The sequence below is a fragment of the Molossus molossus genome, unplaced genomic scaffold (genome assembly GCF_014108415.1).
Source record: "Molossus molossus isolate mMolMol1 unplaced genomic scaffold, mMolMol1.p scaffold_m16_p_15, whole genome shotgun sequence".
NCBI classification, from domain to species: Eukaryota; Metazoa; Chordata; class Mammalia; order Chiroptera; family Molossidae; genus Molossus; species Molossus molossus.
This window is the reverse complement of record NW_023425350.1, coordinates 52,717,817-52,731,471: the sequence shown is the minus strand read 5'-3', so window position 1 is coordinate 52,731,471 and position 13,655 is coordinate 52,717,817. Positions and strand designations below refer to the sequence as shown.

Sequence of the window (13,655 nt, the reverse complement as noted above, 5' to 3'; positions counted from 1 at the left end):
CCAGAGTCATTACCACTGAGATCACCAAGCCCGGTGCCATCCCATCACCACCATCAGATTCTGCATCCGCAGCATCACCACCACTGTCACGACCTTCATCACCCACATGGTCACCAACATCGCACCACAGTCATCATGGATATTACTCCAGTGCCCCTGCCCCTGCCCCCTTCACTTACTGCTGCCCCTCCAGGCTTGGGCCTCCCTCGGTCTGGAACATGTCCTCAAGGACTTACCTTAAACTCCCCGATGATGGATGGGTCCTCCGTCTCCTCCTGAGTCTTGCCCCGGTACAGCTTGAAGGTGTTGCAAAAGTCAGACAGGCCCTCGAAGGCCTCCACATTCTCCAGTTGTGTGTCATAGACCTGGCATATGTGGGGACAAGAGAAAGGGACAGGGAAAGAGAGAAAGAAGAAGGACAGCAAAGGAAGAGGAAACACGACAGTGTTTGAGTGAAGGGAGGGAAAGAGGAGAGAGAGGAAGATGAGGGGAGAGGCCACAAGCGTACAGAGGAACATGGCAATGAGGAAGGCAGGTGCGAGAGGCGAGGCGGGGATCAGAGAGGGGCCAAGGAGGAAGGAGGCAGGAGAGGGAAAAGGACAAAGGCAGAGATAACAAGGATGCAAATAGTGAAGATGAAAGAGAGAGGGCACAGAGGGGGAAAACAGGAGACGGGAGTAGGAGGAAAACACTCATTCAGCACCACTCGGGAATGGGGGGTTCTGAATAATGCAGAACTCAGGTATCTGAGAGTCATCATATACAGAGGTGATGCGTTTAAAAAAAATAAGATCATAGTCGAAAAATACATAAAACGCTAACTGACATTTTATTTGAAGATCAAGAGAGAACTCTGGAAAATTCATGGGTCAGCATGTCAAGCTTCAGTGCTCGCTGTCGAGGCGTCCACATGGCAATGGTATCAAACACCAGGCCGAGTAGGTCATTTGAGCACCACTTTAAATCTGTGAACTTGGAGTGTTTATTTCATTTCTCTCAAACAGTCAGTTTGTTAGGACAGTGTTTTGAAATTGCTTAGATTTAAACAGAGCGTGGTTTTCAATTACAGATGATAAAATATACCTAATAAATAGTGATATTCAACAACCTAGCATACATGCTAAGCCGGTTATATCTGAAACCGACAAACAAGATACTTCAGGTAAGTTTCTTTCTCGTATTGCTAAATATTATTCCTCATTTAGGTCTAGTTCTATCTCTTTTAAGAAAGAATTAACTATGCAAGTGATGTAGGTTCATTATTAAAAATTACAAAATACAGGTACATATAAAGAAAATATTATTATTGCCTTATATTCTGATTCCCAAAAACTAACAACTAGTTGTTTGGTTAACATTTGATATATATGATTTTGAATTTTTTTTTTCTTGCTCCATTTATATAGCTGATTCATTTCCATCAAAGGACCAGGTTGATTTGTCAGTTCTACCATTTTCTCTATTCTAGCTCCTTATTTCTGATTGTATTTTTAGTATTTTCTTCCATTGTTTTAAATTTCTTTATTCAAACTCATTCACTTGAAGCGTTGTTTACTTTGCTCCCTCTATTCTGAAAAGAAAAATACTTATTGCTCTGAAATTCCTCTGCTCCCCACCGCCCGGGCATCACCCCACTTGTTTCTGCCGTATAACGATTTCGTCTTCATTCGCTTGGCATCCCATCGTCATACTTTTACTTTTATTATGGGATCCAAGAGCCAGAGGCTTCAGTAGTTTTCATTCTTTCTTTTTAGTTTACATCAATTTCTAAGGCTATAATCTTCTTCTGAATGCTGCTTTAGCTGTAACCAGTAAATCCCAATGTGAAGCATTTTATCATTTCCCAGATATTCTGCAATTTGGGTTTGTATTTTCTTTTTCTCCAAGAATCGCTTTTTTTAAAAAAGAGGGGTTTTTAAATTGTTTCTAGATGGAAGAGACTTTTGGGGCTTTTGATCTTGTTATTAAGTTCTAATTTTACGGTATCATAATAAAAAAACATTACCAGTGGTACTGCCACTTTTTGAAATCTATTAACGTTTTCTTCGTGGTCTATTCCACGGTCAATTTTAGTAACTGTGTAGTATCTATTTTTAGGCTATGGGGTTTAATGAAGTTATTAATTATTCTGGTTTTCTATAGCCTCTCACATTTTTATCCCTTTGACCTGAGAAGAGAATTAAAATCTCCCCTGCCTACCAGAGTGTTTCCATCTCTTCTTATATCTCCTATAATTTCTGTTGTGTCAATATGGATGTTGTATTGTTCAGCACAGAGATACTCTCGAAACGACCCCCCCTTGGAATCGTACCATTTAGCATTATTAAGTGCCGCTCTCTGCCTCACTTCAGGGAACTTGAACACACTCTCATCTAATACGAAGACTGAAGATCGTGACTTCTGCTTTCTTCTTACTTGCATTTGCCAAGCACACATTTTCCCTATTTTTTATTTTCAGCCTTTATGAATCCTCTTATTTTAGAGTTAGATTTTGCTTTGAGATCCAATTTAAATTGTGTTATTAAGAAGCGATCAATATGGCATGTATTGATATGACAGATATGTTTCATCTGCTTTTTTTTTTATCCTCACCCGAAGACATTTTTGCATTTTCTTCAGATAGAGCGGGAGGGAGAGAGAGAGAGAAACATCAATGTGAGAGAGATACATTGACTGGCTGCCACCCACATGACCCCAACCAGGGCCGGGGACAAACTGCAACCGAGGTACATGCCTTTAGCGGGAACCAAACCTGGGACTCTCTAGTCCACGGGTCGATGCTCTAACCGCTAAGCCAAAGTGGCCAGGGCTGTTTAGTCTGATTTTACACTTATATTTATATAGTTATATATTTACAGTTTTCTAGTTTCATAGATTTTTGTTTAATCTGGGTGCCTGCATGGTCTATAGTGTGTGTGTGTGTGTGTGTGTGTGTGTGTGTGTGTTTCTTCTGATATCTAGGATAACCTGAGTTTACATTCTAATATTATTATAAATGTATATATTCTAATAACACTCTTATTCATCTATGTCTTTAGGAACAATATTTATAAATTCCCTACTGGAGCAATGATAAATTTAATCAAAATTTTAATCCCCTGCCCTCTTCATCACCCAATACTAAAAATATTATCTTCTTTAATATTTATTCCTTATACTGTTTGCTTATAATTTGCTTCTCCTCCTGTTATTTCATTTGCAATGTTAATATCGGTCAACACTCTTTATTCTGTAATGTGGCAGTAGGTGTTTACTTTGTATCACATCACCTCTTCTCCTTCTCCATCTAATTTTTGTCAGTTTTATTATTTCTACATTTTCAGTATATATATGAATATTCTGTGCTGTTACCCTAACCTTTCCATTTATTTTGATTTTGGGTCTAAAGTAAAATATGGTCACAACCAGTCCTTTGGTTGTGGTTTCCCAGGTATCTCCGAGTTGGCTGAAGTTCATGCCCTAGGAGTTCCTCACGGGCTTCGTGTGACCTGTTCCTGAACATGCCTGGCATCCATGGCCTTTGTGTTTGGAAAGCAGCCCAGCGGAACACAAACCCTCGGGCACCCTTTCTTTCGTCTATGATCGATAGATGGTGCTTTATTGTTCTTAGGTATAAGATGTTGTCGTGGAGAAACTGAAGCCAACTTGATTTACTTCTTTTTTTATTTTATTTTATTTTTATTTTGGGGGTTTTTTTGGTATGTGCCCCTAGCGGGAACCGAACCCGGGACTCTCTGGTCCACAGGCTGATGCTCCAACCACTGAGCCAAACCAGCCAGGGCTTTACTTCTTATTTTAAATGATTTAATATTTTTTATTAATTAATTTATTTTTTTTACAGGTGTTTCTCCTTTTCCCCACATTGACACCCTCCTCCCGTTCCCACCCACCCCCCTCACAGCATTGTTGAGAATGACTTAATATTTTTTAAAAGAAAAGATAGACACATGAAACCCCAAAACATTCTGTATCTCTGAAGGCCAATACATATACTAGGATATGTCTCAGGGTTGACCAATCTGGGTCAATTTTCCCTGACTCAAAGTGTACTTTCTAATATGTATATTCAAGTATTCTTTTATTTCAGTGAAGTTTTATTAAACTGTTAAGTGTTTGTTTTATTTCATTGTTTTGGTGGTCTTCCTCAGAGACTCCAATTATGCAAATGTTGGATCTCCTCTCCCTGAATTCTATATGTCATTTTCACTTTCTTTGGTATAACTCTTTCTTCATTTCCATTTCGTTTTGCTTATTTCCATCATTTCCGTCCTCTATGCCCCTTACCGCATTTTCCCACGAGACATTCTGCCCTGGGCTCCTTCTAATTCCATGTTTCCTTCTCCTTTTCTGAATCCCGTCAGCCCACATTCCATCTCTCTCATCTCATGATCCCTGGATTTCTTTCATTTCTGCTTTGTATTCTGACTGCCCATGTCTACAACACTTAGAGCAAAACATTTCATCTTGTCTGCTCCGTGGCAAAATTTTTCTGGTGGGTACATATCTTCTTCTTTTGGTTAAGTTGTGATATGTATTTTCTCTTCTTTTTTCATAGTATTTTTAAAGGAATGCTAAATTAAATGATTACATTATTTCTTTTATCATTACTTGTCACTAAATGTGTTGGGTTTTCCTAGATGAATTATTTCTTTTGTTCTGCCAGATGCAGACGGCTTCCTGCAAATATGGCCCATCTGTGAGACTCTTGTGAAACTCCATCTTCTCTGCTTCTGTGAACCAAACTGGCTCTAAGAGGTTTTTGTAACCAACCTGAGCCTGTCTTCCAAGTTCCCACATCCATTGTGGTGAGCGAGGGATATAACTTTTATATTTTATGGTTAAACCTCAATTTCAGGAACTATATTTTTAACTATTTATTTTGAAACTTTTAAGCACACACAACAGTAAAGAGAAGAGATTATAAGCCCCCATGTGCCTATAACCTGCCTTAAATAATTATCAGCATTCTTTTACTAGGAAGTAAGGGGTTTTCTGAGATCTGTTACCACGGTGACCTTTCATCATTTCCATGCATCTTCTCTTAATTCACTGCCGAATGGCTTCTACCCAGTCTCAGTTGCCTTTGGACAACCCTTACATGTATTTTGGAGTCTGTGAGTTTTATTTGTTTCCAACTTTTACTGAAAATGGAGTTTGTGGGTTTGAACGATTTCCAGAAGAAAAGAGGAAAAATGCTGACGTATGCAGCCGTGTTCATACTGGAAGTCCCAATAAAATACTTTTTAAATTTCCAAGTGGTTGGTCTTTTTGTTTAAACTTTTGTTATTAATTTCTCATCTTATTACATTTTAATCTGTCTTGTATGATTTCTGCTTTTGGTAATGTATTGCTAAACTAATATATGGCCAAATTTTGTAAGTGTTCGCTGAGCACTAGGAAAAAATGTATACTCTATTTTTTATTCTCTATTTTAAAGCTAAAGTTTAACAACATTTACCTTGTTATTCACATCTTTTATTTCCTCATTTATTTATTTCCTGCTTCATCTGTCTAGGAGAGACGCCCATTAAAATTCCTGCTGCAGCTTCAACTTAGTTTATATATTCCTATCAGTTTTGCTTTACGTATTTCTAAGCTTTATTGTTCTCCACAAACATGTTTGGGAGTTTCTTTCATTCAGATGTACATGTTTTATTTATATAAAATACTCCACTTTGCTTCCTTGGCTTTTTACTTTAAATTCTGTCGCTTTCTCATTTTTCGGGTTTTTTTGCACTGATCATTGTTCACCAAAATATTTACTTTTCAGCCATTCTAAATTGTATTGCTTTAGCCATGTCTTGGAAAGACAGTATAATGAATTCCGACTTTTGATATAGTCTAAGAATCCTTATAACTTAATAGAGGTGTTTAATCCATTTTTATTTATTAGGAAAACTAATATCTTTATTCTTTATTTTGTTTTTCTATGATTACTGGGGGAAGGGGTTATGCTATCTTACTGTATTTTTTGTTTTCTATCTTTTGCTGTTGAGACTAGGAGTTGTTTTTTCCCCTATGCTAATGATTACCAAAACACGGTTTTGTTTTTTCCCATTGTGTACACCATTCTCTCCATACTGCTACAGGCTATTTTTCGAAGACTCATGTTGTTGGTAGAGGTTTTCTTCTATTTACTTATCCTTAAAGGACCAGCGTTCTTTCCCGTCTGGTTTTTTCCCCCAGGAACACGTTGAGTGCATTGTTTCAGGCAACCCATTTTCACCTGGACACCGTCAGAGCTCGGAGAGGTCAAGCTGGAGAGCTGGTGCCAATTCAGTATCCGGCCCCTGAGGGAGCAGCGAGGGGGCCAGGGTAGTGGGCCGCCGGGCACAAGTGCCCATTCTTACTGGGTTTTTCTATTTTTTGGCAACGCTTCAGTAAAAACATGCCAGACCTGATGTGTCGGACCTTCTTCCTGGTACACAAGTAGTTCTGTCTCTTTGCCCAACCTCACACACCCAACTACCAAGTCAATGAAGACCTTGCTGCCTGAGGCTTCATCTCTGTGCACCCAGGACTCCAGACACAATTCGCCCATAAGCCTCCTACGTGGCAGAAACAACCTTTGACACCTGTGAACTCGCCCTCCAGAGTATGCACCAAAGGCTTTCAGCCAGCAGAAGTGCCCGAATGCCTACGCCACCCACTCTGCCAACTATCCCCAAATCCCACTCAAGTCTCTAGAGGCTCCCTGGGCCTCTACCGTGTGTCTGAAACCTTTGCAGTCCTTCTCCAAGTAAGGCAAGCGGACATAGCGAGTAGAAATACAGGACGCTTGGTTAAATTTATATTTCAAATAAATAACAAATAATTGCTATTTATTTGTGTAAAGTCTTATGCAACATTTGAAGCATATTTATATTAAATCATTCACTGTTTATCCAAAGTTCAAGTGTAACTGGTTATTCTGAACTTCACCTGGCAACCCTCTCGGGGACACTGCACAGCTCCTTTGCAAAGTGATTGTGACTCAACCCTAGTTATCTTTTTCAAAAGTAGCCTACTTTTCAGAAGTGTAACTGTATTTGTGGAATTTCCTCAAAATACCAGAATTTCTCTGACTCAGCCCTGGTTTTGTTGTTTGTTTGAGTGTGCTTCTTTTCTTTTCACAGAAAGAGAGTTTACCATATTTTTGTATTTACTAGGTAATTTCTGTCCCAATTGTAGGTGTGGGATAATCAGAGCAACAGTCTCAAGCTGACTTTCCTTTTCACTTTGATACAAAAATTTATTATAGAAAAGTTCAGTCCTGGCCAGTTTGGCTCAGTGGTTAGAGCGTCAGCCTGTGGACCAATGAGTCATTGGTTTGATTCTAGTCAAGGGCACGTACCTTGGTTGAGGTTCATCCCCAGCCCTGGTCAAGGTCATGTGGGAAGCAACCAGTCGATGTGTCCCTCTCACATCAATGTTTCTCTCTCTCTCCCCTCACCCTCCCTCCCACTCTATCTGAAGATAAGTAGAAAAATATCGTTGGGTGAGGATTAAAAAAAAAAAAAGTTTAAATAACTTCAAAAGATATAGAATAGTATAACAAACCCCTAAGTACCCATCTTTAAGCTTTAACAATTTCCAATATTTTGCAATTTCAGTAATTTGTAATGTTTAGAAAATCTATCAGAAGACCACCCATACCATCTATCTTCCTCCTTACAATTTTTTTTTGTTTTTTTAGCATTTTAAAACAAATCCCAGGCATCATTTCACCCACAAATGCATCAGTGCTTTCTAGCATTCTTCCAAAAATACTTATCCTAGCCCACATTGATTTCTTGTTCTAAAACTGTAGGTGACTTTTCTCACCTCAATTAGTTCCTCAGGATTCATCAGGCTTCAAGCACCAAATAAGGAGACAAACATATATATTCCCTTTCTGCTGTGCCTCCCGCTGCCCATGGCGTGCCCAGGGGCCGGCAGTAGAAGAGAACACTTGGAGAGGCCTCACCTGCAGAGTGTCAAAGTCCTTCTCCAAGTAGGAGCCGCACTTTTCCCTCTCCCCAGTCGAGGCAAAGAATTTGCTCCACCAGTCAATGAATTCCTCCTCCTGCGCAGGTAGAAAAACACTCATCATTTCAGAAACAGGTCTCACCAAGCAACATCCTTCTGGACTGGACACTTAGCAGGGCCGAAGGGTCGGCCTGGACTTCAAAGCCCTCCTGTTGAGGGACTTCAGGGAGCAGGGAGCTGGAACTCCGTCTCAGGGGCCAAGACTGCACAGACCGGAGAAAAGGTCTGAACACCTGCTTGGTATGAAGAGGCAGAGGCTCTGGCTGGGCCCTGCCCCCATTCATTCTGTGCTTCTGTTAGGCGCTCAGGTCTCCCTTTTCCTTTCTGTGCAGTAGGCGGAAATCATCACAGTAGCTGAGGCTCAAGTTTAACAGTCTACAGGATAGCTCTTCGGGGGAAATGTTAATAATGTGTTATTTATAAATATAATGCAGTAAACCCAGGATAACTCAGACCCCCAAAGAACTATCCTACCCCCCTCCACCCCGGTAAAAAAAGAAAAAGAAAGCATCAGCCTCACCCAAGGTCAAAACAAGGTCGAATCCTTGAAAATCAACAAATAGCTACCAAATGTCTATTATTCAAATGACACTGTGCTGCGTGGGACAAACTAGGTGAGAAGAAAGGAAGGTTGTGACAACCCACTCTGCCCTGCCCTTCCTCTGTGGGCTCACATCGCAGGAAAAGACAGACGAGCCTGTTGTGTGCACACTGGTCTCTCCACTTCATCTCCTCCTGCACACGCTGTGTCCATGGGACCCCCAGCTCCTGTGTCTACAACGCCCTTCAGCTGTGCCCTGTCCATGTGTGTCCCCAGTGAGTCAGCAAGCTTCCTGAAGGCAGCGTGGTCACTCTTCCCCAGGCCTCCCCACAAGATTGCAGGGCTGGGCCTTGGTCCGGGCCTGTGAGTACCGTGAAAGCCCGCCAGGGCAGGGGGGAGGGCCGAGGGCAGGTGTAAGGACGGCCCACCGGGGACTCACTCTCCTCTCTATGCGGGGGTGAGTCAGCTCTCCCAGGAGCCTGTTTCGATTCTATAAAATGAACTGAGTATCTACCATCGAGCTTCGGGGAATGTTGCTGGCTCCCTTCGAACCAATGCCCAGTCCTTCGAGTTCTGGCTTATTTAGGGTGAGCACAGCTGAAGAAAGGCTCGGGAACCTGAACAGGCACAGTGCAGAAAGGGTGCGGTGAGGCTCCCAGAGTCTCGCCGTCCTGGGAGTGTGGCCCTAACCCCTCTGGGTGGCCAGAATGTGGTTCCCAGACACACGGCACAGAGAGCAGGGCTCAGAGAGAGGCTGAGTCACAGCAGGTGCCGGACAGTCACTGTCTGAACAACTTACCAGGAGGGTCTTCTGCAGCCAGAGAGAGAAAAAGAGGCTCAGATGTGTTAAAACATAAGGTAGCAGAGCTTCCTCACGTGTAACCACTCTTGAACAAGCCAGCATAGGGCCTTCAAGCCAGCAGGGCAGACCTTAGCCCTGATGTTTTAAGTTCCATTTAAAGAAAAAGATATCATGGCTCAATAAACACACACAGACATACATGTCAAAGTCACACAATCACCAACACACGGAAGGCTGTACTTACACACACATGCCCGAGGGATAAAGATATAGATATATGTATATATATATGTGTGTGTATATATATATATATATATGTATATGTATGTGTGTGTGTGTGTGTATATATGTGTGTGTGTGTGTGTGTATGTGTGTGACACATACACAAACACACACATATATACACACACACACACACACACACTAAAACCATATACCCCACCCCCAAAATACACACATTAATGCACAGGCAGATAGGTACACATAAGCAGAAATGGTTAGAATGGAATTTCATGGAGCTCTTTCCCCTTCAGTCTTTATTTTCTTCCCCAGCCCAGACACTTCAAGATCTGAGTGTGTGACTCGGGCACAAAGTGAGGCATAAACAGGCGATGACCAGTGCATCTTGTACAAAGAAACGGCAGAAACACAAGAGCTGTGGGAAAGTTACGACACGTCCCTCAGTCTTGAAAAAACAAGTAAAATTTAAAAAAAGAATATGGAGACAGAGAATCTGAATAATTAACAATGTCATTTAAATAGACACACATTCTGTAATCTAAACACAGAAAACATACCTTCCTGTCCAGCACCGCTGGAGCACTAAGAAAAATTAAAAGCCACAAAGCAAATCTCAATAAAGTCCAAAAAGTGAACCTATTATCATTCACATTCTCTAACTATAATGCAATAAAACTGGGAACTAATGAGAAATTTAAAAATTAAAAAATCCCAAACTCTTAGAAACTTATAGGTATACTCTTAAAACCCTCCTAAGTCAAAGAGAAAAATCAAAACTAAAATCACAAATACATTGAAAACACCAACAGTGAAGGGCTGTACCCCAAATATGTGAGTGGTAGCCAAGTATGCACTCAAAGGAAGATTCAGTCTTAAACATTTTTGCTTTCAGACAAAAGGAATAAAAATAAATTATGTGATAATTCAAGAAATAAGTAGGAAGACCAAAAATTGAAAATAACAAGTAGAAATTAATATATTAGAAAGAAAAAGGATATAACAATTAATAACTAAACCTCAGAGCAAACTTTTAAAAGACCAATAAAATAAGCATTTATCAAATCTAATGTTAAAAAGTGGGTGCACCGTTAGAAATCAGAAAGATCAAATGGAAAGATATTATGGGGAGAATAAAAACGTTGGGAGGTTTACTACACCCAAATCAATGGCAGAACCTTGGAAAATCTAGATGTAGTGGATAATTTTCTAGAAAAATATAATTTGCCAAAATTGATTCGAAAGTCATAGAAAACCCAAAGAGATCAGTCGCCCTGAAAGGGGAAGAGATCTACTTCCAAAAGGATACGCCAAGCCAAGCTGGTTTCCTTGGGGAAAAACCCTATCAGTCTTTCAAAGAATAAGTCATTCTTTGTTCCACAGCACAGAAAAAAGATGACGTTTCCCCATTCATTTTGTGAAGCCTGACCGACACACACACACACACACACACACACACACACACACACGCAGACAGATTAATCCTGTTCCTGAATAAAGATGTAAAGATTCTAAATAAAATACTAACAAAGAGATTGCTGCAGTAGCTCTGGTCAAGCTGAACGATTCCAGAATGCAAGAGGGGCTCAGTGTCACCGAGTAAGGAGAGAAAACCCACCTGATCATCTATAACAGAAATTTGGCAACTATGGCCCACTGGCTGGCCACCTGGTTTTATAATTTAGATATTGTTATGGCTGCTTTTCAGCTACAAGGCAGAGACTTTATGTCTCCAAGCTTAAAATATTTACTCTCTGGCCATTTAAGAAAAAGTTTGTCAACCCCCAATCCAAAAAAGAAGCAGGGGTAAAAGGGGTGATAAAATGTTTCAGTTATTCCTAAATGAAACTCTCAGTGGATTAAGAATAAAAGGAAGCTTTCTGCGCATAATGAGAATATCTTAAAGGAATAGCCATAGTTATGCTTAACAGTACTGGGTATTCTTCCTTCTGGGTTTTCAAACATAAGGCGGCCTCTGTCAATAATTTTCATGGGATATGGATATAAAAAAGCAGTAAAATCAGGTACTTGGGAACTAGGACTTGGGAGGCAGACTAGCAAGGTTCAAATCCTGCCGATCCTTCCTGTGTGACCCTGGGCAACTACTTAACTTCTCTGTGCCTCAATTAACTTATCTATACAATAGAAAAATAAAGCAACTGGATAAACTTCTTATAAGGACTAAATGAGTCAATATGTATAAATTGCTTAGAACACTACCTAGCACCCAAGCGCAATGCGTTTACTGCTGGTACAAATAATAGTATTGTTTCTTTTGTGTGGGCCAGGTTAGCTTCTTGTCCAAGGAGTAGGTAGCTCTCTCACAACCTGCCAGCAGGAGCTTAGCTGTCCACTCCTTCCAGAAGGCAATTTGGCTGCACGTTTCCTTAAAAACATGGACTACGTTTTGACCCATCACTCCTGTTCTTGAAATCTAGCCAAAGTAAGTAATCATAGATACACATAAAGAATTAACTTCATTTATAAGAGTAAAAGGTTAGAAACAAATTAAGTGTTCAACAATAAGGAACTGTTTGAGTAAGCTGGACATCCGTATGATTAAATGCTATGTATCATAAAAATGATGCTATAGAAATGCATTTATTGACATCACTCTAATTTTTCATTGTGTACATGTATTCCTTACATAATTTTAAAAATTTAATCTTTTTAAAATAAAGAGCAATAGCAGGATACTTCAAAAACATCATCAAGGAAGTGAAAAGATAATTCACAGAATGAGAGAAAATATTTGCAAATTATATATCTGATAATGGACTGTAACTAGAATATATAGAGAACTCAAACAACTCAATAATAAAAAGACAACCAACCCAATAAAAAATGAGCAATGTATTTAAATAGACATTCCTCCAAAGAAGAGACACGTATGGCCAATAAGCATATGAAAAGATAATCAACATCATTAACTATCAGGGAAATGCAAGTCAAAACCACAATAAGAAGACCCTTCCCACCCACAAGGATGGCTACAATCAAAAAGTCAGAAAATAACAAGTTTTAGTGAAGATCTGGAGAAATCAGAACCCTCATACGCTGGTGGGGATGTAGAATGGAAAGTCGCTTTGGAGAACAGCCTGGAAGTTCCTTACACAGTTAACCAGAAAGTTACCATACGACCTGGCAATTCCACTCCTAGGTGTACGTCCAAGAAAAATGAAAACTTATGTCCACACAGAAATCTGTACATGACTGTTCATAGCAACCCTATTCAAAACTGCCAAAAAGTAGAAACAATCCAAATGTCCATCAACTGATGAATGGATAAAGAAAATTATATAACTTACAATGGCATATTATTTGATAATAAAAAGCAACAGAGAACTGATACATGCTACAACATGGATGAACCTTGAAAACCTCATGATAAATACAAGGAGTTAATCACAAAAGAACACATATTGTATGATTTCATTTATATGAAATGTCCAGAGTAGGCAAAGCTATTGAGGCAAAAGTAGATCCTACCTTTCCTCTTATTACTGTGGGTGCTCTACTTGTACCCCAACCCAAGGCCATGCAATGATGTCCTGGGTCCCCTGTCTTCTGGTCTACTCAAGGACACTCCATGATTCTCCGCATTCTCTTCTGCATCATCAGACTTCCCTCTCTACTGGATCTTTCCCATCAGCATTTAAACATGTGACACTAGTTCCCCATAATTTAAATAAACTAAATCTCTGATCACTCTCTCTTGTGGCTCCCACCTCATTTCTTTCTTCCTTTTACAGAAAAACTTGTAGAAAGAATTACCTACACTTGTCTCTAATTTTTTTTTTATCCTCTCTGCTCTACAAAACATATTTGTCAAATGACTCCGGCCTCCATAATCAATCTAGCAGCAGTATTTGATACAGGTTATCACTCCTCTGTCCTTGAACTATCCATCCCCCCTGACCTTGCCCTGCAGAACATGATGATCTTCCCACCTCCCTGGCCACGCCTTCTCAGTCTGTGCTAATTCCTCCTTGTCCCCACCCTCTGATCATCTGAGTGACTCGGTATTCCTCTGTGCTCAGACCTCTAGTCCTCACCATCTACTCTTAC

General features: G+C 40.1%; 1 protein-coding gene across 14 annotated transcripts in view; it reads right to left on the bottom strand.

The window, feature by feature from the left end:
- Nucleotides 1-13,655, bottom strand: part of DYSF (dysferlin) — a 208,834-nt gene that overhangs the window by 23,533 nt on the left and 171,646 nt on the right. For all 14 annotated transcript variants that reach the window (XM_036262777.1, XM_036262775.1, XM_036262784.1 and 11 more), the window contains 2 exons: nucleotides 7,946-8,044; nucleotides 237-365 (listed from right to left, as the gene is read on the bottom strand). In XM_036262777.1, the coding sequence (XP_036118670.1) occupies nucleotides 237-365; nucleotides 7,946-8,044 (228 nt within the window). The remainder of the gene's footprint in view (nucleotides 1-236; nucleotides 366-7,945; nucleotides 8,045-13,655) is intronic.